Genomic DNA, 27,853 nt, shown 5'->3' with positions numbered 1-27,853 from the left:
TGGATGAGACTGGATGAGACAAGCTGAGAGTAGCCGAGACTGGATGAGACTGGATGAGACTGGATGAGACAAGCTGAGAGTAGCCGAGACTGGATGAGACTGGATGAGACTGGTTGAGACAAGCTGAGAGTAGCCGAGACTGGATGAGACTGGATGAGACTGGTTGAGACTGGATGAGACAAGCTGAGAGTAGATGAGACTGGTTGAGACAAGCTGAGAGTAGCTGAGACTGGATGAGACTGGTTTAGACAGGCTGAGAATAGCTGAGACTGGATGAGACTGGATGAGAGTAGTTAAGTCTTGCTGAGACTGGTTGAGTCAAGCTGAGAGTAGCTAAGACTAGTTAAGATTAGCTGAGAGTAGCTGAGACTGGATGAGACTGGATGAGACTGGCTGAGAGTAGCTGAGACTGGATGAGACTGGATGAGACAAGCTGAGAGTAGCTGAGACTGGATGAGACTGGATGAGACAAGCTGAGAGTAGCTGAGACTGGATGAGACTGGATGAGACAAGCTGAGAGTAGCTGAGACTGGATGAGACTGGATGAGACAAGCTGAGAGTAGCCGAGACTGGATGAGACTGGATGAGACAAGCTGAGAGTAGCCGAGACTGGATGAGACTGGATGAGACTGGTTGAGACAAGCTGAGAGTAGCCGAGACTGGATGAGACTGGTTGAGACTGGATGAGACAAGCTGAGAGTAGATGAGACTGGTTGAGACAAGCTGAGAGTAGCTGAGACTGGATGAGACTGGTTGAGACAGGCTGAGAATAGCTGAGACTGGATGAGACTGGATGAGAGTAGTTAAGTCTTGCTGAGACTGGTTGAGTCAAGCTGAGAGTAGCTAAGACTAGTTAAGATTAGCTGAGAGTAGCTGAGACTGGATGAGACTGGATGAGACTGGCTGAGACTGGCTGAGACAAGCTGAGAGTAGTTAAGACTAGTTAAGATTAGCTGTGACAGGCTGAGTCTGGCTGAGACTAGTTGCGACTATTTGAGACGAATTCAGACTAGTTAAGATTAGTTGTGACAGGTTGACATTAGCTGAGCCTGGCAGAGATTGCCTGCGACTGGTTGAGATTAGCTGTGTGTGTGTGTGTGTGTATTGATGTATCATTGCCATGACAACCTGTTTCCTGTCTCTCATCACTTCCTCCTTCCACAGGAGAACAGCATATCCTCCCTTAAATCACATACTCAAATTAGGTGATACAATGTGTAGTGTATTGGTATCTTGTATACCATGTCACGTTTTTTGATCGTTTTCTTTTCTTCACACTGCACATCTGAAGTCTTTACACTTACATATTGACCAGATCGCTGGCGTGCATGTTTATTTTGTCCCCCCCCCCCAACACCAGACGCGATCATGACATGCAGGTTGAAATATCAAAACAAACTGAACCAACTATATTCATTTGGGGACAGGTCAAAAAGCAAACATTTATGGCAATTTAGCTAGCTACCTTGCTGTTGCTAGCTAATTTGTCCTGGGATATAAACATTGGGTTGTTATTTTACCTGAAATGCACAAGGTCCTCTAACAATCCACAGATAAAATGGTAAACTGAGTATTTCTAGAAATCTCTCCTCCTTCACTCTTCTTCTTTGGCCTTTATATGGTGTTTGGAAACCAACTTTAAGGTGCATTACCACCACCAACTGGACTGGAGTGTGGACCTCAGTTCGTCTTTCAATCACCCACTTGGGTATATGCTCCTAACAACCAGTGAGGAGATAGGAGAGGCGGGACTTGCAGAGCATCAAGCATCACAAAATAAAACCAAGTTCTATTTTAGAGCCTGGCTACGCAGACTGTCGTTGACGCGATGATTGAGTAACATGAATGTGTACATTTATTTTTCAACGCATGCGACGCGAGCGGTGTGGTCAGCATGCTCGACAGCCTATTCAATAACTATCTATCTCATTCTGTTTTTCTCATGTCATTGAGATTCTGAGTTGTATTACTGTGCAGTCTCATTGGAAAAAGGATGTGTAATTAATTCATTAAATTGTATTTTTTAATTTTAGTGTAGAAAGTATACAACACTAAAAGCTACTATTGATATACAGTTACAGTCAAAATTATGGACACCTACTGAAATAACACATATGGAATCATGTAGTAACCAAAAAAGTGTTAAACAACACAAAATATATTTTATATTTGAGATTATTCAAATTAGCCACCCTTTGCATTGATGACAGCTTTGCAAACTCTTGACATGCTTTTCAACCGTCGAGAAAGAGTTCCCACATATGCTGAGCACTTGTTGGCTTTTCCTTTACTCTGCGATCCAACTTGTTGGCTTTTCCTTTACTCTGCGATCCAACTCATACCAAACCATCTCAATTGGGTTGAGGTTGGGTGATTGTGGAGGCCAGGTCATCTGATGTAGCACTCCATCACTTTCCTTCTTGGTCAAAAAGCCCTGACATAGCCTGGGGGGGTGTTGGGTCATTATCCTGTTGAAAAACAAATGATATTCCCAATAAGCGCAAACCAGATGGGATGGTTTATCGCTGCATGATGCTGTGGTAGCCATGCTGGTTAAGTGTGCCTTGAATTCTAAATAAATCACAAACAGTGTCACCAGCAAAGCACTCCTGCATCAACACACCTCCTCCTCCTTGCGTCACGGTGGGAACCACAAATGCGGAGACCATCTGTTTACCTACTCTGCATCTCACAATTACACGGCGTATAAAACCAAAAATCTTAAATTTGGACTCATCTGACAAAAGGACAGATTTCCACTGGTCTAATGTCCATTGTTTGTGTTTCTTGGCTCAAGCACGACTCTTCTTCTTATTGGTGTCCTTTAGTAGTGGTTTCTTTGTAGTAATTTGACCATGAAGGCCTGATTCACACAGTCTCCTCTGAACAGTTGATGTTGAGATGGGTCTGTTACTTGAACTCAGTGAATCATTTATTTGGGCTGCAATTTCTGAGGCTGGTAACTCTAATGAACGTATCCTCTGCAGCAGAGGTAACTCTGGGTCTTCCATTCCTGTGGCGGTCCTCATGAGAGCCAGTTTCATCATAGCTCTTGATGGTTTTTGCGACTGCTCTTGAAGAAACATTTAAAGTTCTTAAAATTGTCCGTATTGACTGACCTTCATGTCTTAAAGTGTAATGATGGACTGTCGTTTCTCTTTACTTCTTTGAGCTGTTCTTGCCATAATATGGACTTGATCTTTTACTAAATAGGGCTATCTACTCTATACCACCCTTACCTTGTCACAACTGATTGGCTCAAACACATTAAGAAGGAAAGACAATCCACAAATTAACTTTTAACAAGGCACACCTATTAATTGAAGTGCATTGCAGGTGACTCCCTCATGAAGCTGGTTGAGAGAATGCCAATAATGTGCAAAGATGTCATCAAGGCAAAGGGTGGCATCAAGGCTAAGAATCTGAAATATAAAATATATTTTGATTTGTTTAACACTTGTTTGGTTACTATATGATTCTATTTGTGTTATTTCATAGTTTTGATGTCTTCACTATTATTCTACTATGTAGAAAATTGTAAAAATAAGGAACAACCCTTGATTGGGTAGGTGTGTCCAAACTTTTCACTGGTACTGTACACTGACCTGATATACTATACACTGACCTGGTATACTATACACTGACCTGGTATACTATACACTGACCTGGTATACTATACACTGACCTGGTATACTATACACTGACCTGGTATACTATACACTGACCTGGTATACTATACACTGACCTGATATACTATACACTGACCTGGTATACTATACACTGACCTGGTATACTATAAACTGACCTGGTATACTATACACTAACCTGGTATACTATACACTGACCTGATATACTATACACTGACCTGGTATACTATACACTGACCTGGTATACTATACACTGACCTGGTATACTATACACTGACCTGGTATACTATACACTGACCTGATATACTATACACTGACCTGGTATACTATACACTGACCTGGTATACTATACACTGACCTGGTATACTATACACTGACCTGGTATACTATACACTGACCTGGTATACTATACACTGACCTGGTATACTATACACTGACCTGGTATACTATACACTGACCTGGTATACTATACACTGACCTGGTATACTATACACTGACCTGGTATACTATACACTGACCTGATATACTATACACTGACCTGGTATACTATACACTGACCTGATATACTGTACACTGACCTGGTATACTATACACTGACCTGGTATACTATACACTGACATGATATACACTGACCTGGTATACTATACACTGACGTGATATACTATAAACTGACCTGGTATACTATACACTGACCTGGTATACTATACACTGACCTGGTATACTATAAACTGACCTGGTATACTATACACTGACCTGGTATACTATACACTGACTTGGTATACTATACACTGACATGATATACACTGACCTGGTATACTATACACTGACATGATATACACGGACCTGGTATACTATACACTGACATGATATACACGGACCTGGTATACTATACACTGACATGATATACACGGACCTGGTATACTATACACTGACCTGGTATACACTGACCTGGTATACTATACACTGACATGATATACACGGACCTGGTATACTATACACTGACCTGATATACTATACACTGACCTGGTATACTATACACTGACCTGGTATACTATACACTGACCTGGTATACTATACACTGACATGATATACTATACACTGACCTGGTATACTATACACTGACCTGGTATACTATACACTGACCTGGTATACTATACACTGACATGATATACACTGACCTGGTATACTATACACTGACCTGATATACTATACACTGGCCTGATATACTATAAACTGACCTGGTATACTATACACTGACCTGGTATACTATACACTGACATGATATACTATACACTGACCTGATATACTATACACTGACCTGGTATACTATACACTAACCTGGTATACTATACACTGACATGATATACACTGACCTGGTATACTATACACTGACCTGATATACTATACACTGGCCTGATATACTATAAACTGACCTGGTATACTATACACTGACCTGGTATACTATACACTGACCTGGTATACTATACACTGACATGATATACACTGACCTGGTATACTATACACTGACCTGGTATACTATACACTGACCTGGTATACTATACACTGACATGATATACTATACACTGACATGATATACACTGAGTACCAAACATTAAGAACTTCTTGAATATTGAGTGGCACCCCCCTTTTTGCCCTAAGAACAGCCTCAATTCTTCGGGTCATGGACTTTACAAGGTGTCGAAATTGTTCTACAGGGATCCCGGCCCATGTTCACTCCAATTCTTCCCACAGTTGTGTCAAGTTGGCTGGATGTCCTTTGGGTGGTGGACCGTTCTTGATACACACGGGAAACTGTTGAGCATGAAACACCCAGCATCATTGCAGTTCTTGACACTTACTGGTGCACCTGGCACCTACAACCACACCACGTTCAAAGGCACTTAATCTTTTGTCTTGCCCATTCACCCTCTGAGTGGCAGACACACGATCCACGTCTCATTGGTCTCAAGGCTGGAATATCCTTCTGCGGATCCGCCCCTTTTTTCAAAATGACACCCAAATCGAACTGCCTGTAGCTCAGGACCTGAATCAAGGATATGCGTATTCTTGATACCATTTGAAAGGAAACACTTTGACGTTTTTGGAAATGTGAAATGAATGTTGGAGAATATAGCACAACAGATCTGGTAAAGGATAATGCAAAGGAATTTTTTAAACATTTTTTTGGTATTTTTTTGTACCATCTTTGAAATGCAATAGAAAGGCCATAATGTATTATTCCAGTCCAGGCACAATATAGATTTTGGCCACTAGATGGCAGCAGTGTATGTGAAAAGTTTTAGACTGATCCAATGAACCATTGCATTTCTGTTCAAAATGTTGTATCAAGACTTCCCAAATGTGTCTAATTGGTTTATTAATAACTTTTCAAGTTCATAACTATGCACTCTTCTCAAACAATAGCATGGTATTCTTTCACTGTACTAGCTCCTGTGAGTTGGACAGGATGTGTTTATGTCCTGGGAAATGTTCTAGTTGCTTACAACCTCATGCTAATCGCATTAGCCTACATTAGCTCAACCATCCCGTGGGTAGGACACCCATCTGTGGAGAACCTTAGGAGGTTTTTAACCTGTCTCCTCCCCGTCATCTAAACTGATTTTATTATTTTTTATTTCACCTTTATTTTACCAGGTAGGCAAGTTGAAAACGTGTTTTCATTTACAACTGCGACTTGGCCGAGCTAAAGCAAAGAAGTCCGACACATACAACAACACAGAGTTACACATGGAGTAAAACAAACATACAGTCAATAATACAGTAGAAAAACAAGTCTATATACAATGTGAGCAAGTGAGGTGAGATAAGGGAGGTAAAGGCAAAAACAAATTGGAGTGGATTTAACAAGTGACATCAATAAGGGATCGTAGCTTTCACCAGGATTTACCTGGTCAGTCTATGTCATTGAAAGAGTGGGTGTTCTTAATGTTTTGTCCACTACTGTTTTGTTTTATTCCAGCCCCAGCATGAGGGTCTCCTTTATAGTGTTCTCATCTTCAGCCAAAGTGATGTTACCTCTCACTGGAGACAGGTATTATATTCCTCTATTGATAATGACATGTAATACACCTTGTAGTAACACAGTATAAAGGATCATAGTCCATGTTATTGCTGTAACTAAAGTACTAAAGCATTAGTGTATTCCTGGCAGGTTTTTAAATCTGACTCATTTCATTGAAGTTTAGTCATGACAGTCCCCAATGGCTATTTATATGCGTATCCAATAGTAAACACACTCACCGTACCAGAACATGTTGTATAGTGAATTGATGTCTTTTTATTTGAAGATATGAAATCCAGGAAGGCCTGGAGAGACTGAGAGAGGTGAAGCCAGCAGGGGAGACCTACATGCACGAAGGGATTAAAGAGGTGCAGTATGGGTAACACCTACATTGGATAGTCCCCAGTAGATTCTTTATAGATGTCACACTAAATATCTACTAGACCTAAACCTGTAAACCTAACCCTAAACCAACTCTAAACCTACTGTAAACCTAACCCTAAACCTACTCTAAACCTACTCTAAACCTACTCTAAACCTAACACTAAACCTAACCCTAACCTACTCTAAACCTAACCGTAACCCTACTGTAAACCTAACCCTAAACCTACTCTAAACCTACTGTAAACCTACTCTAAACCTACTCTAAACTTAACACTAAACCTACTGTAAACCTAACCCTAAACCTACTCTAAACCTAACCCTAAACCTACTCTAAACCTACTCTAAACCTACTCTAAACCTACTCTAAACTTAACACTAAACCTACTGTAAACCTAACCCTAAACCTACTCTAAACCTAACCCTAAACCTACTGTAAACCTAACCCTAAACCTACTCTAAACCTACTCTAAACCTACTCTAAACTTAACACTAAACCTACTCTAAACCTAACCCTAAACCTACTGTAAACCTAACCCTAAACCTACTGTAAACCTAACCCTAAACCTACTCTAAACCTAACCCTAAACCTACTCTAAACCTAACACTAAACCTACTCTAAACCTAACACTAAACCTACTCTAAACATAACCCTAAACCTACTCTAAACCTAACACTAAACCTACTGTAAACCTAACCCTAAACCTACTCTAAACCTAACCCTAAACCTACTGTAAACCTAACCCTAACCTACTCTAAACCTAACCACAACCCTACTCTAAGCCTAACCCTAAACCTACTGTAAACCTAACCCTAAACCTACTGTAAACCTAACCCTAAACCTACTGTAAACCTAACCCTAAACCTACTCTAAACCTAACACTAAACCTACTCTAAACCTAACACTAAACCTAACCCTAAACCTACTCTAAACCTAACCGTAACCCTACTCTAAACCTAACCCTAAACCTACTCTAAGCCTAACACTAAACCTGACCCTAAACCTACTCTAAGCCTAACCCTAAACCTCCTCTTAACCTAACCTTAAACCTATTATATTCTATCCCTAACCCTAAACATACTCTAAACATAACCTTAAACCTACTCTAAAGCTAACCCTAAACCTACATTAAACCTAACCCTAAACCTAACCCTAAACCTACTCTAAACTTAACCCTAAACCTACTCCAAACCTGACCCTACTCCAAACCCAACTCTTAACCTAAACCTAAACCTACTCTAAACCTAACCCTAAACCTAACCCTACTCTAAACCTAACCACAACCCTACTCTAAGCCTAACCCTAAACCTACTGTAAACCTAACCCTAAACCTACTCTAAACCTAACCCTAAACCTACTCTAAACCTAACACTAAACCTAACCCTAAAACTACTCTAAACATAACCCTAAACCTACTCTTAACCTAACCTTAAACCTATTCTATCCCTAACCCTAAACCTACTCTAAACCTAACCCTAAACCTACTTTAAACCTAACCCTTAACCTAACCCTAAACCTACTCTAAACCTAACCCTAAACCTACTCCAAACCTAACCCTACTCTAAACCTAACCCTAAACCTACTCTAAACCTAACCCTACTCTAAACATAACCCTAAACCTACTCTTAACCTAACCCTAAACCTACTCTAAACCTAACCCTAAACCTAACCCTACTCTAAACCTAACCACAACCCTACTCTAAGCCTAACCCTAAACCTACTGTAAACCTAACCCTAAACCAACTCTAAACCTAACCCTAAACCTACTCTAAACCTAACACTAAACCTAACCCTAAAACTACTCTAAACATAACCCTAAACCTACTCTTAACCTAACCTTAAACCTATTCTATCCCTAACCCTAAACCTACTCTAAACCTAACCCTAAACCTACTTTAAACCTAACCCTAAACCTAACCCTAAACCTACTCTAAACCTAACCCTAAACCTACTCTAAACCTAACCCTACTCTAAACGTAACCCTAAACCTACTCTTAACCTAACCCTAAACCTACTCTATCCCTAATCCTAAACCTACTCTAAACCTAATCCTAAACCTACTCTAAACCTAACCCTAACCCTACTCTAAACCTAACCCTAAACCTCTCTAAACCTAACCAAACCTAACCAGTCAAAACTACTCTACTAATGACATGACCACATTTGAAAATGACTTCACCTCACTCGAGAAGCCTTCAGTACTGTACAGAATATGTTATGCTCGTAACAGGTACATACTGTGCTAGCCTTGTCTTTACTTGTCCGCTAGGCATTGGTGTGTTTTATCAGTTTGGCACTGAGCCCTGTTTAGATGGGGAGCAATTCAGGTGCCTCCCACTGATCTAAATAAACACTTCTAACTCCTAGGCTGAGTCCCAAATGGTACCCTATTCCCTATATAGTGCACTACTTTAGACCAGAGTGAAAGGAGATACCCAGTCAGTTACACTACTGAATCAAAGTGGTGCTGGGGATTAACTGACTTGATCAAGGGCTGAATGGCAGATTTTTCTACCTTGACGGCTGTGGGATTCAAACCAGCGACCTTTCGGTTGCTGGCCCCAAACACACTTAACCTTTATAAAGTGCAGTATCAAGGGAATATTAAACGGTTAGGTCTGAATTTCTATTCTGCAGACATACTGTACAGGGTTTGGGTCAATTCCATTTAAATTAGAGTCAATTGATTCAGGAAATGAACTTAAAATCTAAGTCCAATTTTCCTTTATTCAACTAGGCAAGTCAGTGAGAATCCGGTAACGGGATTGATATGACAACAGCCAGTGAAAGTGCAGGGCGCCAAATTCAAAACAACAACAATCCCATAATTAAAATTCCTCAAACATACAAGTATTTTACACTATTTTAAAGATACACTTCATGTTAATCACACCACAGTGTCCGATTTCAAAAAGGCTTTAAGGCGAAAGCAAAACCAAACGATTATGTTCGGTCAGAGCCAAGTCACAGAAAAACACAGCCATTTTTCTAGCCAAAGAAAGGAGTCACAAAAAGCAGAAATATAAATAAATTAATCACTAACCTTTGATCTTCATCAGATGACACTCATAGGACATCATGTTACACAATACATGTATGTTTTGTTCGATAAAGTTCAGATTTGTATAAAAAGAATCTCAGTTTACATTGGCGCGTTACGTTCAGTAGTTCCAAAACATCCAGTGATTTTGCAGAGAGCCACATCAATTTACAGAAATACTCATCATAAACATTGATTAAAGATACAACTATTATTCATGGAATTATAGAAACACTTCTCCTTAATGCAACCACTGTGTCAGATTTCAAAAAAACTTTACAGAAAAAGCACACCATGCTATAATCTGAGTACAGCTCTCAGAGACCAAAACAACCCAAACAGATATCCGCCATGTTGTGTAGTCAACAGAAGTCAGAAATAGCATTATAAATATTAACTTTGATGATCTTCATCAGAATGCACTCCCAGGAATCCCAGTTCCACAATAAATGTTTGTTTTGTTCGATAATGTCCATCATTTATGTCCAAATACCTCCTTTTGTTAGCGCATTCAGTTCACAAATCCAAATTCATGACGCGCAATCACTATTAGCAGACGAAAAGTCAAAAAGTTCCGTTACAGTCCATAGAAACATGTCAAACGATGTATAGAATCAATCTTTAGGATGTTTTTAACATAAATCTTCAATAATGTTCCAACCGGAGAATTCCTTTGTCTGTAGAAATGCATTGGAACAGAGCTAACTCTCGCGTGAACGTGCGTGGCTAGCTCGCTGCTCTCTGGCAGACCTCTGACTCATTCCCCTCTTATTCGCCCCCACTTCACAGTAGAAGCCTCAAACAGGGTTCTAAAGACTGTTGACATCTGGTGGAATATGACCAATATCCCACTGTATCTTCGATAGGCAATGAGTTGAAAAACTACAAACCTCAGATGTTCCGCTTCCTGGTTGGATTTTTCCTCAGGTTTTTGCCTGCCATATGAGTTCTGTTTTACTCACAGACATAATTTGAACAGTTTTAGAAACTTCAGAGTGGTTACTATCCAAATATACGAATACTATGCATATCTTAGTTCTGGGACTGAGTAGCAGGCAGTTTACTCTGGGCACCTCTGGGCACCTTATTCATCCAAGCTACTCAATACTGCCCCCAGCCATAAGAAGTTAAGAACAGATTCTTATTTACAATGACGGCCGAGGAACAGTGTGTTAACTGCCTTGTTCAGGGGCAGAACGTCAGATTTGTACCTTGTCAGCTCAGGGATTTGATCTAGCAACCTTTCGGATTATTGGCTCAACGCTCTAACCACTAGACGACCCGCCGCCCCTTTGAAAGCATGGAGCATTGAGGAAAACTGAAATCAGAGTTGGAATTTCTGTTAACTTCCTGGCTAAATTGACTGATTTTAAATCAAATTTACCTCATCCCTGTACACTTTGTTCTAATTCATTCAAAATCACATATCTCTGTTTATTTACACCTCTTGTGTTTGAACCTAAAGGCAAACAATCAAATCAAATCCCAAACCACCAAGTCCTCCAGCATCATCATAGCTCTGACAGACGGAAAGCTAGAGGTCTTCATACATCAATTAACAGTTGAAGAGGTGAGCTTGATTTTATTCAAAAAACTATGTTTACATTTTCATGTTACACCCATTAAACATGGCGTTGGACTAAAAAGCAATGCTCAATGGAGAATCTTCATTTAAATGCTTTTAAGTCCATGACTCAACATAATCTGGATTCGAGAATCTGGCTATTAATATCCAAATGTAGAGTGTTACTTATTGTTTTAAAGTTAAAGTTATTCGTATTTTTTCTCTAATGCAGGCCAACATTGCGAGGACCTACGGTGCTCGAGTGTACTGTGTTGGTATCAAGGACTTTGACGAGCAACAGCTAGCCGAGGTGGCTGACACCAAAGATCAAGTGTTCCCTGTCAAAGATGGCTTCCATGCACTCAAAGGCATAGTAAATTCAGTAAGTTTGCATTGTTTTATTTATTTATTTATTCATTTATTCGCTAGAAATGTACAATAAGGGTTCTGATTCAAAGTAATTTATTTTCAAGTTATTTGGAAACCATTTTTAATGGAAGTTACTTTTCCTTGAAGAGACAGACATTCAAATTGAGGTGCATGGAAAGAGCCATGAGCACGTGCATGAGAAAGAGCCATGAGCACGTGCATGAGAAAGAACCATGAGCACGTGCATGAGAAAGAACCATGAGCACGTGCATGAGAAAGAACCATGAGCACGTGCATGAGAAAGAGCCATGAGCACGTGCATGAGAAAGAGCCATGAGCATGTGCATGAGAAAGAGCCATGAGCACGTGCATGAGAAAGAGCCATGAGCACGTGCATGAGAAAGAGCCATGAGCATGTGCATGAGAAAGAGCCATGAGCACGTGCATGAGAAAGAGCCATGAGCACGTGCATGAGAAAGAGCCATGAGCACGTGCATGAGAAAGAGCCATGAGCACGTGGAAATAAGTGCTTGTTCTTCTGTTTCCTCCAACATGGCCGTGTCTCCTCAGTACCGTGTCTGTTTCCTCCAACATGGCCGTGTCTCCTCAATACCGTGTCTGTTTCCTCCAACATGGCCGTGTCTCCTCAGTACCGTGTCTGTTTCCTCCAACATGGCCGTGTCTCCTCAGTGCCGTGTCTGTTTCCTCCAACATGGTCGTGTCTCCTCAGTACTGTCTGTTTCCTCCAACATGGCCGTGTCTCCTCAGTACCGTGTCTGTTTCCTCCAACATGGCCGTGTCTCCTCAGTACCGTGTCTGTTTCCTCCAACATGGCCGTGTCTCCTCAGTGCTGTGTCTGTTTCCTCCAACATGGCCGTGTCTCCTCAGTACCGTGTCTGTTTCCTCCAACATGGTCGTGTCTCCTCAGTACTGTCTGTTTCCTCCAACATGGCCGTGTCTCCTCAGTACTGTGTCTGTTTCCTCCAACATGGCCGTGTCTCCTCAGTACCGTGTCTGTTTCCTCCAACATGGCCGTGTCTCCTCAGTACTGTGTCTGTTTCCTCCAACATGGTCGTGTCTCCTCAGTACTGTCTGTTTCCTCCAACATGGCCGTGTCTCCTCAGTGCCGTGTCTGTTTCCTCCAACATGGCCGTGTCTCCTCAGTACTGTGTCTGTTTCCTCCAACATGGCCGTGTCTCCTCAGTACCGTGTCTGTTTCCTCCAACATGGCCGTGTCTCCTCAGTACCGTGTCTGTTTCCTCCAACATGGCCGTGTCTCCTCAGTACCGTGTCTGTTTCCTCCAACATGGCCGTGTCTCCTCAGTACCGTGTCTGTTTTCTCCAACATGGCCGTGTCTCCTCAGTACCGTGTCTGTTTCCTGCAACATGGTCATGGAACAGCCTGACAGTTTAACAGTTAGTCATTGGCCACTGGGTGACACGAGTCATACTTCTCAGAGAAAGAAAATATTCAGCCACTATTGAAGGACGGTAGTGGGCGGGACATTCTCCCATGCAACTCCTCCTAGCCGCAGAGCTGCAAAGCATTGATCAGCTGAAAGATTGTTTCGAGTCCAAATGAAACACAGAGCATTCTCTCCGGTGATAATTAATATTGGACGCTGCTGTACGAGCAGGCCTCGTTGCTCCTCACTCGGATTTCTAGGATTTGAGATCATCTGTGCAGCTTTCAGCTTTCTTTCCGTGGTGACTTCACGACAAATGTTCCAGACAAGTCAGAGCCACTTCTCATCGTCTTGTTTTCCATGAAGCGTTTTCATTAGCAGTTTTGAAAGCCCGACTAGTAGTGACTTCACGTATTAAATGAGGACATGAAGTACTATACAAACGCTGTTAGTTCAACACAATGTTTTGATTGTTGACTGCAGTGTAATAAGGACGTTTTTTCACATTTTTGAAGTTGTATTTGTCACATGCACAAGTACATTAAAATGCTTTGGAAGCCCTTCTTTACAGCAACATTAAATATCAAAATACTATGTAAAAAAAACTGGAGAAATAAGAAATAAGATCGAAAGAGCAAGTCAGCTATATACAGGGTCGGCTATATACAGGGTCGGCTATATACAGGGTCGGCTATATACAGGGCCGGCTATATACAGGGCCGGCTATATACAGGCTCGGCTATATACAGGCTCGGCTATATACAGGCTCGGCTATATACAGGCTCGGCTATATACAGGGTCGGCTATATACAGGCTCGGCTATATACAGGCTCGGCTATATACAGGCTCGGCTATATACAGGCTCGGCTATATACAGGCTCTGCTATATACAGGCTCTGCTATATACAGGCTCGGCTATATACAGGCTCGGCTATATACAGGCTCGGCTATATACAGGCTCGGCTATATACAGGCTCGGCTATATACAGGCTCGGCTATATACAGGCTCGGCTATATACAGGGTCAGCTATATACAGGGTCAGCTATATACAGGGGCAGCTATATACAGGGTCAGCTATATACAGGGTCAGCTATAGTTGAAGTCGGAAGTTTACATACACCTTAGCCCAACACATTTAAACTTAGTTTTTCACAATTCCTGACATTTAATCCAAGTAAAAATTCCCTGTCTTAGATCAGTTAGGATCACCACTTTATTTTAAGAATGTGAAATGTCAGAATAATAGTCGAGATAATTATTTATTTCAGCTTTTATTTCTTTCATCACTTTCCCAGTGGGTCAGAAGTTTACATACACTCTATTAGCATTTGGTAGCATTGCCTTTAAATTGTTTAAATTCAATCAACATTTTGGGTAGCCTTCCACAAGCTTCCCACAATAAGTTGGGTGAGTTTTGGTCCATTCCTCCTGACAGAGCTGGTGTAACTGAGTCAGGTTTGTAGGCCTCCTTGCTCGCACCTGCTTTTTCAGTTCTGTCCACGAATTTTCTATAGGATTGAGGTCAGGACTTTGTGATGGCCACTCCAATACCTTGACTTTGTTGTCCTTAAGCCGTTTTGCCACAACTTTGGAAGTATGCTTTGGGTCATTGTCTATTTGGAAGACCCATTTCCGACCAAGCTTTAACTTCCTGACTGATCTCTTGAGATGTTGCTTCAATATATCCACATAATGTTCCTCCCTCATGATGCAATCTAATTTTGAGAAGTGCACCAAATATAACGATGGTCATTATGGCCAAACAGTTCTATTTTTGTGTCATCAGACCAGAGGACATTTCTCCAAAAAGTACGATCTTTGTCCCCATGTGCAATTGCAAACCATAGTCTGGCTTTTTTATGTCGGTATTGGAGCATTGGCTTCTTCCTTGCTGAGCGGCCTTTCAGGTTATGTTGATATAGGACTTGTTTTACTGTTGATATAGATACCGTTGTACCTTTTCCCTCCAGCATCTTCACAAGGTCATTTGCTGTTGTTCTGGGATTGATTTACACTTTTCTCACCAAAGTATGTTCATCTCTAGGAGACAGAACGCGTCTCCTTCCTGAGCGGTATGACGGCTGCGTGGTCCCATGATGTTTATACTTGCATAATATTGTTTGTACAGATGAACGTGGCATTTGAAAATTACTCCAAAGGATGTACCAGACTTGTTTTTTTTCTGTGGTCTTGGCTGATTTCTTTATATTTTCCCATAATGTGACTCAAATTATGTCAACTAGCCTATCAGAGTCTTCTTAAGCCACGACATCATTTTCTGGAGTTTTCAAAGCTCTTTAAAAACACACTCAACTTTGTGTATGTGAACTTCTGACCCACTGGAATTGTGATACGGTGAATTATAAGTTAAATGATCTGTTTGTCTTTAAACAACTGTTGGAAAAATGACTTGTGTCATGCACAAAGTAGATGTCCTAACCGACTTGCCACATCTATAGATTGTTAACAAGAAATGTGTGTTTTAATGACTCCAACCTAAGTTTATGTAAACTTCTGACTTCAACTGTATACAGTATATTTGGAAAGTGTTCAGACCCCTTGACCTTTTCCACATTTTGTTACGTTACAGCCTCGTTCTAAAATTGATATCATACTTTTTTACCTCATCAATCTACACACAGTTCCCCATAATGACATCATAATACCCCATAATGACATCATCATTTGACAAAATCTAAACAGAAATCACCTAATTTACATCGTTATTCAGACCCTTTGCTATGAGACTCGACATTGAGCTCAGGTGCATCTCCTGCTGTTTTCATTGCTGTTTTCATTGATCATCCTTGAGATATATACATGTAAACGGGGCTGAATACTTTTGGTAATATACTAGTGGTAACATATACATGTAAACAGGAGTACTAGTGACCAGTAACAGGATAAATAGATAGATATTAATGGTAATTAATAATCACTGAACAACAGTGTAATGGGAGTGAACCATCTCATCAGTAATCATGAGAATCCAAAGACCATCAATAACCTACAGAAATTGAGACAAACGCATGCAGTATTAATCCATGGAACGCCTTGATTGGCCAGTGAGTAACCAAGCCCTCTCGTCAAAACCCACAACCCGTCCTCTTTCAGGCCACCGCCAGCCATTGAGCTCATAATAACCGCTGTGAAAAATAGCAAAAACTATTTGTAGACGCACCCCGCTGGACATATAGCGATACCGCCAGCGTTGAGATTCACCATTACGTTAGTTTGGTTCATACACAACATACTTACAGTAATCACATGATGTGACCCTGATGACTGATGGGGCTCTACACATCTCAACCTATATTCACTTAAAGGTACGATCTGGGAATCTGTACAAAGGTCCTTTTTTAAATTCATGATGACTGACTGCCAGTCCGTTGATCTCGAGGACTGTGTGAATCTACCAGAGGTTTATATTCCCCCCCCCCCATCCTTTTTCTGCATAACACATTCAGGTGGCGGGGCTGCCGTATTTCTGAAATACAAAATCACAGATTGTACCTTTTTCTAAAGGTTCCAAATCAGACTGTCATATTTAATAACGCCCTGGTAACTGCTCTCTCCACTTCAGATTGGAGTTTCCGTGGCGACGTCCATGAGGGGTCCAAGTGCCATATATTTGCCGTTAATATGCTCCTTTTTTCTTTACCGATTGTGTTCCGGTGGATTTGCATAGTTTGCCCTTTGTTGATTTATTGGCGTAGTAGGAGATAATGTGACGGCGTGACAGTCGGCTCACAGAGGAGACCTTTTTATAGGATAATGCCGCCTCAGGGTTTTAAATAGAACAGAGGAATGGGATGGTCTGGTATAATTTCCCCATAAAGGTTTTACACACAGCTCCCTCATCTCTCTGTCTCCCCCACTCATCCCCCACATAGCTCCCTCATCTCTCTGTCTCCCCCACTCATCCCCCACATTGCTCCCTCATCTCTCTGTCTCCCCCACTCATCCCCCACACAGCTCCCTCATCTCTCTGTCTCCCACACTCATCCCCCACATAGCTCCCTCATCTCTCTGTCTCCCCCACTCATCCCCCACACAGCTCTCTCTGTCGCCCCCGTTCTCCCCCCACATAGCTCCCTCATCTCTCTGTCTCCCCCACTCATCCCCCACACAGATCTCTCTGTCGCCCCCGTTCTCCCCCACATAGCTCCCTCATCTCTCTGTCTCCCCCACTCATCCCCCACATTGCTCCCTCATCTCTCTGTCTCCCCCACTCATCCCCCACACAGCTCTCTGTCGCCCCGTTCTCCCCCACATAGCGCCCTCTCTCTCCCCCAATCATCCCCCACACAGCTCTCTCTGCTGCCCCCGTTCTCCCCCACATAGCGCCCTCTCTCTCCCCCACTCATCCCCCACACAGCTCTCTCTGTCGCCCCCGTTCTCCCCCCACATAGCGCCCTCTCTCTCCCCCACTCATCCCCCACACAGCTCTCTCTGCTGCCACCGTTCTCCCCCCACATAGCGCCCTCTCTCTCTCCCACTCATCCCCCACACAGCTCTCTCTGCTGCCACCGTTCTCCCCCCACATAGCGCCCTCTCTCTCCCCCACTCATCCCCCACACAGCTCTCTCTGCCGCCCCCGTTCTCCCTCCACATAGCGCCCTCTCTCTCCCCCACTCATCCCCCACACAGCTCTCTCTGTCGCCCCCGTTCTCCCCCCACATAGCGCCCTCTCTCTCCCCCACTCATCCCCCACACAGCTCTCTCTGTCGCCCCCGTTCTCCCCCCACATAGCGCCCTCTCTCTCCCCCAATCATCCCCCACACAGCTCTCTCTGTCGCCCCCGTTCTCCACCCACATAGCGCCCTCTCTCTCCCCCACTCATCCCCCACACAGCTCTCTCTGTCGCCCCCGTTCTCCCCCCACATAGCGCCCTCTCTCTCTCCCACTCATCCCCCACACAGCTCTCTCTGCTGCCCCCGTTCTCCCAGGAGACATTTCTAAGGTGTTACAGTCTAATCTGTCCTCCACAAGTCGACACAGTCTGATAACAACTGTGATATATCTATTATGCATCTGAGTAATGCTGCCGTATCCTCTGTGTGTGTGTGTGTGTGTGTGTGTGTGTGTGTGTGTGTGTGTGTGTGTGTGTGTGTGTGTGTGTGTGTGTGTGTGTGTGTGTGTGTGTGTGTGTGTGTGTGTGTGTGTGTGTGTGTGTGTGTGTGTGTGTGTGTGTGTGACTAATGCTGTCATATCCATTCCGTTCTGCAGATATTAAAGCAGTCCTGTACAGAGATCCTGACAGTAGAGCCATCCAGTGTCTGCGTTAACCGTGAGTGGGGCATTGTGGTTGTGTGTATAGTTGTTGGTGTGTGTGTATAGTTGTTGTTGTGTGTATAGTTTTGGTGTGTGTGTATAATTGTTGTTGTTGTGTGTGTGTATAGTTGTTGTTGTTGGTGTGTGTGTATAGTTGTTGTTGGTGCGTGTGGTTGTGTGTCTTTGTGTGTATAGCTGTTGGTGTGTGGGTATAGTTATTGTTGTTGTGTGTGGGTATAGTTGTTGTTGTTGTGTGTGTGTATAGTTGTTGTTGTTGTGTGTGTGTGTAGTTGTTGTTGTGGTGTGTGTGTGTAGTTGTTGTGGTGTGTGTGTGTAGTTGTTGTTGTTGTGTGTGGGTATAGTTGTTGTTGTTGTGTGTGTATAGTTGTTGTTGTGTGTGTATAGTTGTTGTTGTGTGTGTGTAGTTGTTGTTGTTGTTGTGTGTGGGTATAGTTGTTGTTGTTGTGTGTGTGTATAGTTGTTGTTGGTGTGTGTGTGGTTGTGTGTCTTTGTGTGTGTATAGCTGTTGGTGTGTGTGTGCTTGTGTGTCTTTGTGTGTATAGCTGTTGGTGTGTGTGTGTGGTTGTGTGTCTTTGTGTATAGCTGTTGGTGTGTGGGTATAGTTGTTGTTGGTGTGTGTGTATAGTTGTTGTTGTGTGGGTATATAGTTGTTGGTGTTGTTGTGTGTATATAGTTGTTGTTGGTGTGTATATAGTTGTTGGTGTGTATATAGTTGTTGGTGTGTGTGTATATAGTTGTTGGTGTGTGTGTATATAGTTGTTGTTGGTGTGTATATAGTTGTTGGTGTGTATATAGTTGTTGGTGTGTATATAGGTGTTGGTGTTGGTGTGTATATAGTTGTTGGTGTTGTGTGTGTATATAGTTGTTGTTGGTGTGTATATAGTTGTTGGTGTTGGTGTGTATATAGTTGTTGTTGTTGGTGTGGGTATAGTTGTTGGTGTGTGTGGGTATAGTTGTTGGTGTGTGTGGGTATAGTTGTTGGTGTGTATATAGTTGTTGGTGTGTGTGGGTATATTTTTTGGTGTGTGTGTATAGTTGTTGGTGTGTGTGGGTATAGTTGTTGGTGTGTATATAGTTGTTGGTGTGTGTGTGTGTATATTTGTTGGTGTGTGTGTATAGTTGTTGGTGTGTGTGGGTATAGTTGTTGTTGGTGTGTATATGGTTGTTGGTGTGTGTGTATATTTGTTGTTGGTGTGTATATGGTTGTTGGTGTGTGTGTATAGTTGTTGGTGTGTGTGTATAGTTGTTGGTGTGTATATAGTTGTTGATGTGTATATAGTTGTTGGTGTGTGTGGGTATAGCTGTTGGTGTGTGTGGGTATAGTTGTTGGTGTGTGTGGGTATAGTTGTTGGTGTGTGTATAGTTGTTGGTGTGTGTGGGTATAGCTGTTGGTGTGTGTGGGTATAGCTGTTGGTGTGTGTGGGTATAGCTGTTGGTGTGTGTGGGTATAGCTGTTGGTGTGTGTGGGTATAGCTGTTGGTGTGTGTGTGTATAGTTGTTGGTGTGTGTGGGTATAGCTGTTGGTGTGTGTGTGTATAGTTGTTGGTGTGTGTGGGTATAGCTGTTGGTGTGTGTGGGTATATTTGTTGGTGTGTGTGTATAGTTGTTGGTGTGTGTGTGTATAGTTGTTGGTGTGTGTATATAGTTGTTGGTGTGTGTGGGTATAGTTGTTGGTGTGTGTGGGTATAGTTGTTGGTGTGTGTGGGTATAGTTGTTGGTGTGTGTGGGTATAGTTGTTGGTGTGTGTGGGTATAGCTGTTGGTGTGTGTGTGTATATAGTTGTTGGTGTGGGTATAGTTGTTGGTGTGTGTGTGTATAGTTGTTGGTGTGTGTGTATAGTTGTTGGTGTGTATATATTTGTTGGTGTGTGTGGGTATAGCTGTTGGTGTGTGTGTATATAGTTGTTGGTGTGTGTGGGTATAGCTGTTGGTGTGTGTGGGTATAGTTGTTCCCACCAGGTTGGAAGGGATATTCTGTTTCTGTGTGTGTACAGATGTAAGATGTTAGTTTTAGCCAGTTTGCTACAGCAGGATAATATTTGAATGTATTTTCTCTTTATTTAACTACTCAGTTAAGAACAAATTATTTTTTACAAGGACGTCCAACCCCTCTCCTAACCCAGACGATGCTGGGACAAACCCTCCCCTAACCCAGACGATGTTGGGACAAACCCTCCCCTAACCCAGACGATGCTGGGTCAAACCCTCCCCTAACCCAGACGATGTTGGGACAAACCCTCCCCTAACCCAGACGATGCTGGGTCAAACCCTCCCCTAACCCAGATGATGCTGGGACAAACCCTCCCCTAACCAGGACGATGCTGGGCCAAACCCTCCCCTAACCCAGACGATGCTGGGACAAACCCTCCCCTAACCCAGACGATGCTGGGACAAACCCTCCCCTAACCCAGACGATGCTGGGACAAACCCTCCCCTAACCCAGATGATGCTGGGACAAACCCTCCCCTAACCCAGACGATGCTGGGACAAACCCTCCCCTAACCCAGACGAGGCTGGGACAAACCCTCCCCTAACCCAGACGATGCTGGGACAAACCCTCCCCTAACCCAGACGATGCTGGGACAAACACTCCCCTAACCCAGACGATGTTGGGACAAACCCTCCCCTAACCTAGACGATGCTTGGACAAACCCTCCCCTAAACCCAGACGATGCTGGGACAAACACTCCCCTAACCCAGACGATGTTGGGACAAACCCTCCCTTAACCCAGACGATGCTGTGCCAAACCCTCCCCTAACCCAGACGATGCTGGGACAAACACTCCCCTAACCCAGACGATGTTGGGACAAACCCTCCCTTAACCCAGACGATGCTGTGCCAAACCCTCCCCTAACCCAGACGATGCTGGGACAAACCCTCCCCTAACCCAGACGATGCTGGGACAAACACTCCCCTAACCCAGACGATGTTGGGACAAACCCTCCCCTAACCTAGACGATGCTTGGACAAACCCTCCCCTAAACCCAGACGATGCTGGGACAAACACTCCCCTAACCCAGACGATGTTGGGACAAACCCTCCCTTAACCCAGACGATGCTGTGCCAAACCCTCCCCTAACCCAGACGATGCTGGGACAAACACTCCCCTAACCCAGACGATGTTGGGACAAACCCTCCCTTAACCCAGACGATGCTGTGCCAAACCCTCCCCTAACCCAGACGATGCTGGGACAATTGTGCGCCGCACTATGGGACTCTCGATCACAGGAACCCCTGTTATGTGGATTATCATTCATGGATATTTGTGTGTGTGTGTGTGTGTGTGTGTGTGTGTGTGTGTGTGAGCATATCTCTTGTGTCTGTGTGTTCTCCTAGGGCCCCTCTGCTCAGTATCTCCTGTGTTTTGTTTACACAGAGTCGTTTGACATCGTGCTGCGAGGGAACGGCTTCTCCGTGGGACGAGGCAACGACGGAGTCGTCTGTAGCTTCATGGTGGGCACGCAGACATACAGTAAGTACAGACACACACACACACACACACACACACGCAGTCACACACAGTCACACATACACACACACACAGAGAGAGAGAGACACACACACAGTCACACACACACACACACACACACACACACACACACACACACACACACACACACACACACACACACACACACACACACACACACACACACACACACACACACACACACACAGACACACACACACACACAGACACACAGAGAGACACACACACACACACACACACACACACACACACACACACACACACACACACACACACACACACACACACACACACACACACACACACACACACACACACACACACACACACACACACACACATCTTACAGGAGCCATCTTAACATGTCAATTGAAAGACCCAACAGAATATGTGAATGTTGTTAAGGCTCTGTACCTTGGTAATTCAGTTTCTTATTGAAACATGTAGTCTGTTCTTTCCCCCCTCTACCCCTTTCCCCCCTCTACCCCTTTCCCCCCTCTACCCCTTTCCCCCTCTACCCCTTTCCCCCCCTACCTCTTTCCCCACTCTACCTCTTTCCCCCTCTACCCCTTTCCCCCTCTACCTCTTTCCCCACTCTACCCCTTTCCCCACTCTACCCCTTTCCCCCCTCTACCCCTTTCCCCCTCTACTCCTTTCCCCACTCTACCCCTTTCCCCACTCTACCCCTTTCCCCCTCTACCTCTTTCCCCCTCTACTCCTTTCCCCACTCTAACCCTTTCCCCACTCTACCCCTTTCCCCACTCTACCCCCTTTCCCCACTCTACCCCTTTCCCCCTCTACCTCTTTCCCCCTCTACTCCTTTCCCCACTCTACCCCTTTCCCCCTCTACCCCTTTCCCCCTCTACTCCTTTCCCCACTCTACCCCTTTCCCCACTCTACCCCTGTCCCCCCTCTACCTCTTTCCCCCCTCTACTCCTTTCCCCACTCTAACCCTTTCCCCCTCTACCTCTTTCCCCACTCTACCCCTTTCCCCCTCTACCCCTCTACCTCTTTCCCCACTCTACCCCTTTCCCCACTCTACCCCTTTCCCCCCTCTACTCCTTTCCCCACTCTACCCCTTTCCCCACTCTACCCCTTTCCCCACTCTACCCCTTTCCCCACTCTACCCCTTTCCCCACTCTACCCCTTTCCCCCTCTACCTCTTTCCCCACTCTACCCCTTTCCCCCTCTACCCCTCTACCCCTTTCCCCCCTCTACCTCTTTCCCCACTCTACCCCTTTCCCCACTCTACCCCTTTCTACCCCTTTCCCCACTCTACCCCTTTCTACCCCTTTCCCCCCTCTACCTCTTTACCCACTCTACCCCTTTCCCCCCTCTACCCCTTTCCCCACTCTACCCCTCTACCTCTTTCCCCTTTCTACCCCTTTCCCCCCTCTACCTCTTTACCCACTCTACCCCTTTCCCCCTCTACCCCTTTCCCCACTCTACCCCTCTACCTCTTTCCCCACTCTACCCCTTTCCCCCTCTACCCCTTTCCCCACTCTACCCCTTTCCCCACTCTACCTCTTTCCCCCCTCTACCCCTCTACCCCTTTCCCCCCTCTACCCCTCTACCTCTTTCCCCACTCTACCCCTTTCCCCACTCTACCCCTTTCCCCCCTCTACCCCTTTCCCCCCTCTACCCCTCTACCCCTTTCCCCACTCTACCCCTTTCCCCACTCTACCCCTTTCCCCACTCTACCCCTTTCCCCACTCTACCTCTTTCCCCCCGCTACCTCTTTCCCCACTCTACCTCTTCCCCCCTCTACCTCTTTCCCCACTCTACCCCTTTCTACCCCTTTCCCCACTCTACCTCTTTCCCCCCTCTACCTCTTTACCCACTCTACCCCTTTCCCCCCTCTACCCCTTTCCCCACTCTACCCCTCTACCTCTTTCCCCACTCTACCCCTTTCCCCACTCTACCCCTTTCCCCCTACCTCTTTCCCCACTCTACCTCTTTCCCCCTCTACCCCTTTCTACCCCTTTCCCCCTCTACCTCTTTCCACACTCTACCTCTTTCCCCACTCTACCCCTTTCCCCCTCTACCCCTTTCCCCCTCTACCCCTCTACCCCTTTCCCCACTCTACCCCTTTCCCCACTCTACCTCTTTCCCCCTCTACCTCTTTCCCCCTCTACCTCTTTCCCCACTCTACCCCTTTCCCCACTCTACCCCTTTCCCCACTCTACCCCTTTCCCCACTCTACCTCTTTCCCCCTCTACCCCTTTCCCCACTCTACCTCTTTCCCCCTCTACCCCTTTCCCCACTCTACCTCTTTCCCCACTCTACCCCTTTCCCCCTCTACCCCTTTCCCCCTCTACCCCTCTACCCCTTTCCCCACTCTACCCCTTTCCCCACTCTACCTCTTTCCCCCCTCTACCTCTTTCCCCACTCTACCTCTTTCCCCACTCTACCCCTTTCCCCACTCTACCCCTTTCCCCACTCTACCCCTTTCCCCACTCTACCTCTTTCCCACCTCTACCCCTTTCCCCACTCTACCTCTTTCCCCCCTCTACCTCTTTACCCACTCTACCCCTTTCCCCCCTCTACCCCTTTCCCCACTCAACCCCTCTACCTCTTTCCCCACTCTACCCCTTTCCCCACTCTACTCCTTTCCCCACTCAACCCCTCTACCTCTTTCCCCACTCTACCCCTTTCCCCACTCTACCCCTTTCCCCCTCTACCCCTTTCCCCACTCTACCCCTTTCCCCACTCTACCTCTTTCCCCCCTCTACCTCTTTCCCCACTCTACCTCTTTCCCCACTCTACCCCTTTCCCCACTCTACCCCTTTCCCCACTCTACCTCTTTCCCCCCTCTACCTCTTTACCCACTCCACCCCTTTCCCCCCTCTACCCCTTTCCCCACTCAACCCCTCTACCTCTTTCCCCACTCTACCCCTTTCCCCACTCTACCCCTTTCCCCCCTCTACCCCTTTCCCCACTCTACCCCTTTCCCCCCTCTACCCCTTTCCCCACTCTACCCCTTTCCCCACTCTACCCCTTTCCCCCCTCTACCCCTTTCCCCACTCTACCCCTTTCCCCACTCTACCTCTTTCCCCACTCTACCTCTTTCCCCCCTCTACCCCTCTACCTCTTTCCCCACTCTACCTCTTTCCCCACTCTACCCCTCTACCCCTTTCCCCCTCTACCCCTCTACCCCTTTCCCCCTCTACCCCTTTCTACCCCTTTCCCCCTCTACCTCTTTCCCCACTCTACCTCTTTCCCCACTCTACCCCTTTCCCCCTCTACCCCTTTCCCCCTCTACCCCTCTACCCCTCTACCCCTTTCCCCACTCTACCCCTTTCCCCACTCTACCTCTTTTCCCCCTCTACCTCTTTCCCCCTCTACCTCTTTCCCCCTCTACCCCTTTCCCCCTCTACCCCTTTCCCCCTCTACCCCTCTACCCCTTTCCCCCTCTACCCCTTTCTACCCCTTTCCCCCTCTACCCCTTTCCCCCTCTACCCCTTTCTACCCCTTTCCCCCTCTACCCCTTTCCCCCTCTACCCCTTTCCCCACTCTACCCCTTTCCCCCCTCTACCCCTTTCCCCCTTTCCCCCTCTACCCCTTTCCCCCTCTACCCCTTTCCCCCCTCTACCCCTTTCCCCACTCTACCCCTTTCCCCACTCTACCCCTCTACCCCTTTCCCCCTCTACCCCTTTCCCCACTCTACCCCTCTACCCCCTCTACCCCTTTCCCCACTCTACCCCTCTACCCCTTTCCCCCTCTACCCCTTTCCCCACTCTACCCCTCTACCCCCTCTACCCCTTTCCCCACTCTACCCCTCTACCCCTTCTCTCCCACTCTACCCCTTTCCCACTCTCTCCCACTCTCTCCCCGTCTCTCCCCTCTCTCCCCCAGTCTCTCTCCCTCTTTCCACCACTCTCTCCCACAGTCTCACCCCTCTGTCCCCCTCTCTCTCCCTCTTTCCACCACTCTCTCCCACTCTCTCCCACTCTCTCCCCGTCTCTCCCCTCTCTCCCCCAGTCTCTTTCCCTCTTTCCACCACTCTCTCCCACAGTCTCTCCCCTCTCTCCCTCTTTCCACCACTCTCTCCCACAGTCTCACCCCTCTCTCCCCCTCTCTCTCAATCTTTCCACCACTCTCTCCCACTCTCTCCCACCCTCCCCCTCTCTCCCCCACTCTTCCCCTCTCCCCTTTCCTTCTTGTCCCATTTTTCCTCATGACAAATGTCTTGACGACACTACTGTATATTCTGCAAGTCAATTGGGCGTGTGTGTGTGCGTGTGCGTGTGCAGGGAAGTCAATCTTGTCTTTATTTTCCAGATCAGAAGCCAAGTGTTGTGCGGAACGATTATCTCCTGTGTCCTGCACCAATGCTCTATGCAGTTGGACAGTAAGTAGCCAATGAGAAGGTGGTTCCATAAAGACGTGTGTGTGTGTGAACACATCCCCACTAACATTCCAAAACCGTACCGGTGTCTCTATGTCGTTAAATCAAGCCAGCCCTCACATACTTTCCAGAATTTGAAAGCACTTGAGATATGTATTTAACTTATGGTCTGACCAAAACAACAGAAAGGCACTGCAGAGCTCAAGAACTGAAATTGAGTATGTAGAGATTATTCTTCCCTCACGGTTTTAATCCTCAAACACAACAACACCTTCTACTTATGATCTCTCTGACTCCTATCTAAAATAGTATGATTGTATTGCAGGGAAATGTGGTCCAGAACATACCAAGATCAGAAACGTCCCATGAGATTTTTTTATTTTTTATTTTATAAATGTATAGCAAGTTGATCTACTGACTCTCCGACAGTAACATCATCTCATGTAATCCACTCAAATGTCTTAATCCAAAACTGCTGCTGATAACATGTTTTTGTACAATTGTCCTTCGGTATGAAAGTTTGCAATGTAGAATTGACCCTATTTCTCGTTCAGTATAGAGCCCACTGGGGCGGCAGGCTAGCCTAGTGGTTAGAGCGTTGGACTAGTAACCAAGTTCAAACCCCCGAGCTGAAAAGGTACAATTCTCTCGTTCTGCTCCTGAACAGGCAGTTAACCCCACTGTTCCTAGACCAGTTAACCCCACTGTTCCTAGGCCAGTTAACCCCACTGTTCCTAGACCAGTTAACCCCACTGTTCCTAGACCAGTTAACCCCACTGTTCCTAGACCAGTTAACCCCACTGTTCCTAGGCCAGTTAACCCCACTGTTCCTAGGCCAGTTAACCCCACTGTTCCTAGGCCAGTTAACCCCACTGTTCCTAGACCAGTTAACCCCACTGTTCCTAGACCAGTTAACCCCACTGTTCCTAGGCCAGTTAACCCCACTGTTCCTAGACCAGTTAACCCCACTGTTCCTAGACCAGTTAACCCCACTGTTCCTAGACCAGTTAACCCCACTGTTCCTAGGCCAGTTAACCCCACTGTTCCTAGGCCAGTTAACCCCACTGTTCCTAGGCCAGTTAACCCCACTGTTCCTAGACCAGTTAACCCCACTGTTCCTAGACCAGTTAACCCACTGTTCCTAGACCAGTTAACCCACTGTTCCTAGACCAGTTAACCCACTGTTCCTAGACCAGTTAACCCCACTGTTCCTAGACCAGTTAACCCCACTGTTCCTAGACCAGTTAACCCCACTGTTCCTAGGCCAATTAACCCCACTGTTCCTAGAC

The 27,853-nt window shown here is 45.3% G+C and overlaps 1 protein-coding gene across 2 annotated transcripts in view; it reads left to right on the top strand.

Moving 5' to 3' along the window:
- Positions 1 to 27,853, top strand: part of LOC135513724 (anthrax toxin receptor 2-like) — a 1,178,227-nt gene that overhangs the window by 15,181 nt on the left and 1,135,193 nt on the right. For both annotated transcript variants that reach the window (XM_064936612.1, XM_064936613.1), the window contains exons 3-9: positions 6,628 to 6,699; positions 6,956 to 7,037; positions 11,557 to 11,661; positions 11,888 to 12,037; positions 18,661 to 18,721; positions 22,103 to 22,198; positions 26,498 to 26,567. In XM_064936612.1, the coding sequence (XP_064792684.1) occupies positions 6,628 to 6,699; positions 6,956 to 7,037; positions 11,557 to 11,661; positions 11,888 to 12,037; positions 18,661 to 18,721; positions 22,103 to 22,198; positions 26,498 to 26,567 (636 nt within the window). The remainder of the gene's footprint in view (positions 1 to 6,627; positions 6,700 to 6,955; positions 7,038 to 11,556; positions 11,662 to 11,887; positions 12,038 to 18,660; positions 18,722 to 22,102; positions 22,199 to 26,497; positions 26,568 to 27,853) is intronic.

This window comes from Oncorhynchus masou, chromosome 25, assembly GCF_036934945.1.
Source record: "Oncorhynchus masou masou isolate Uvic2021 chromosome 25, UVic_Omas_1.1, whole genome shotgun sequence".
Lineage (NCBI taxonomy): Eukaryota > Metazoa > Chordata > Actinopteri > Salmoniformes > Salmonidae > Oncorhynchus > Oncorhynchus masou.
Note: the sequence above shows the minus strand (reverse complement) of the source record. Positions and strands in the feature narration are given on the sequence as shown.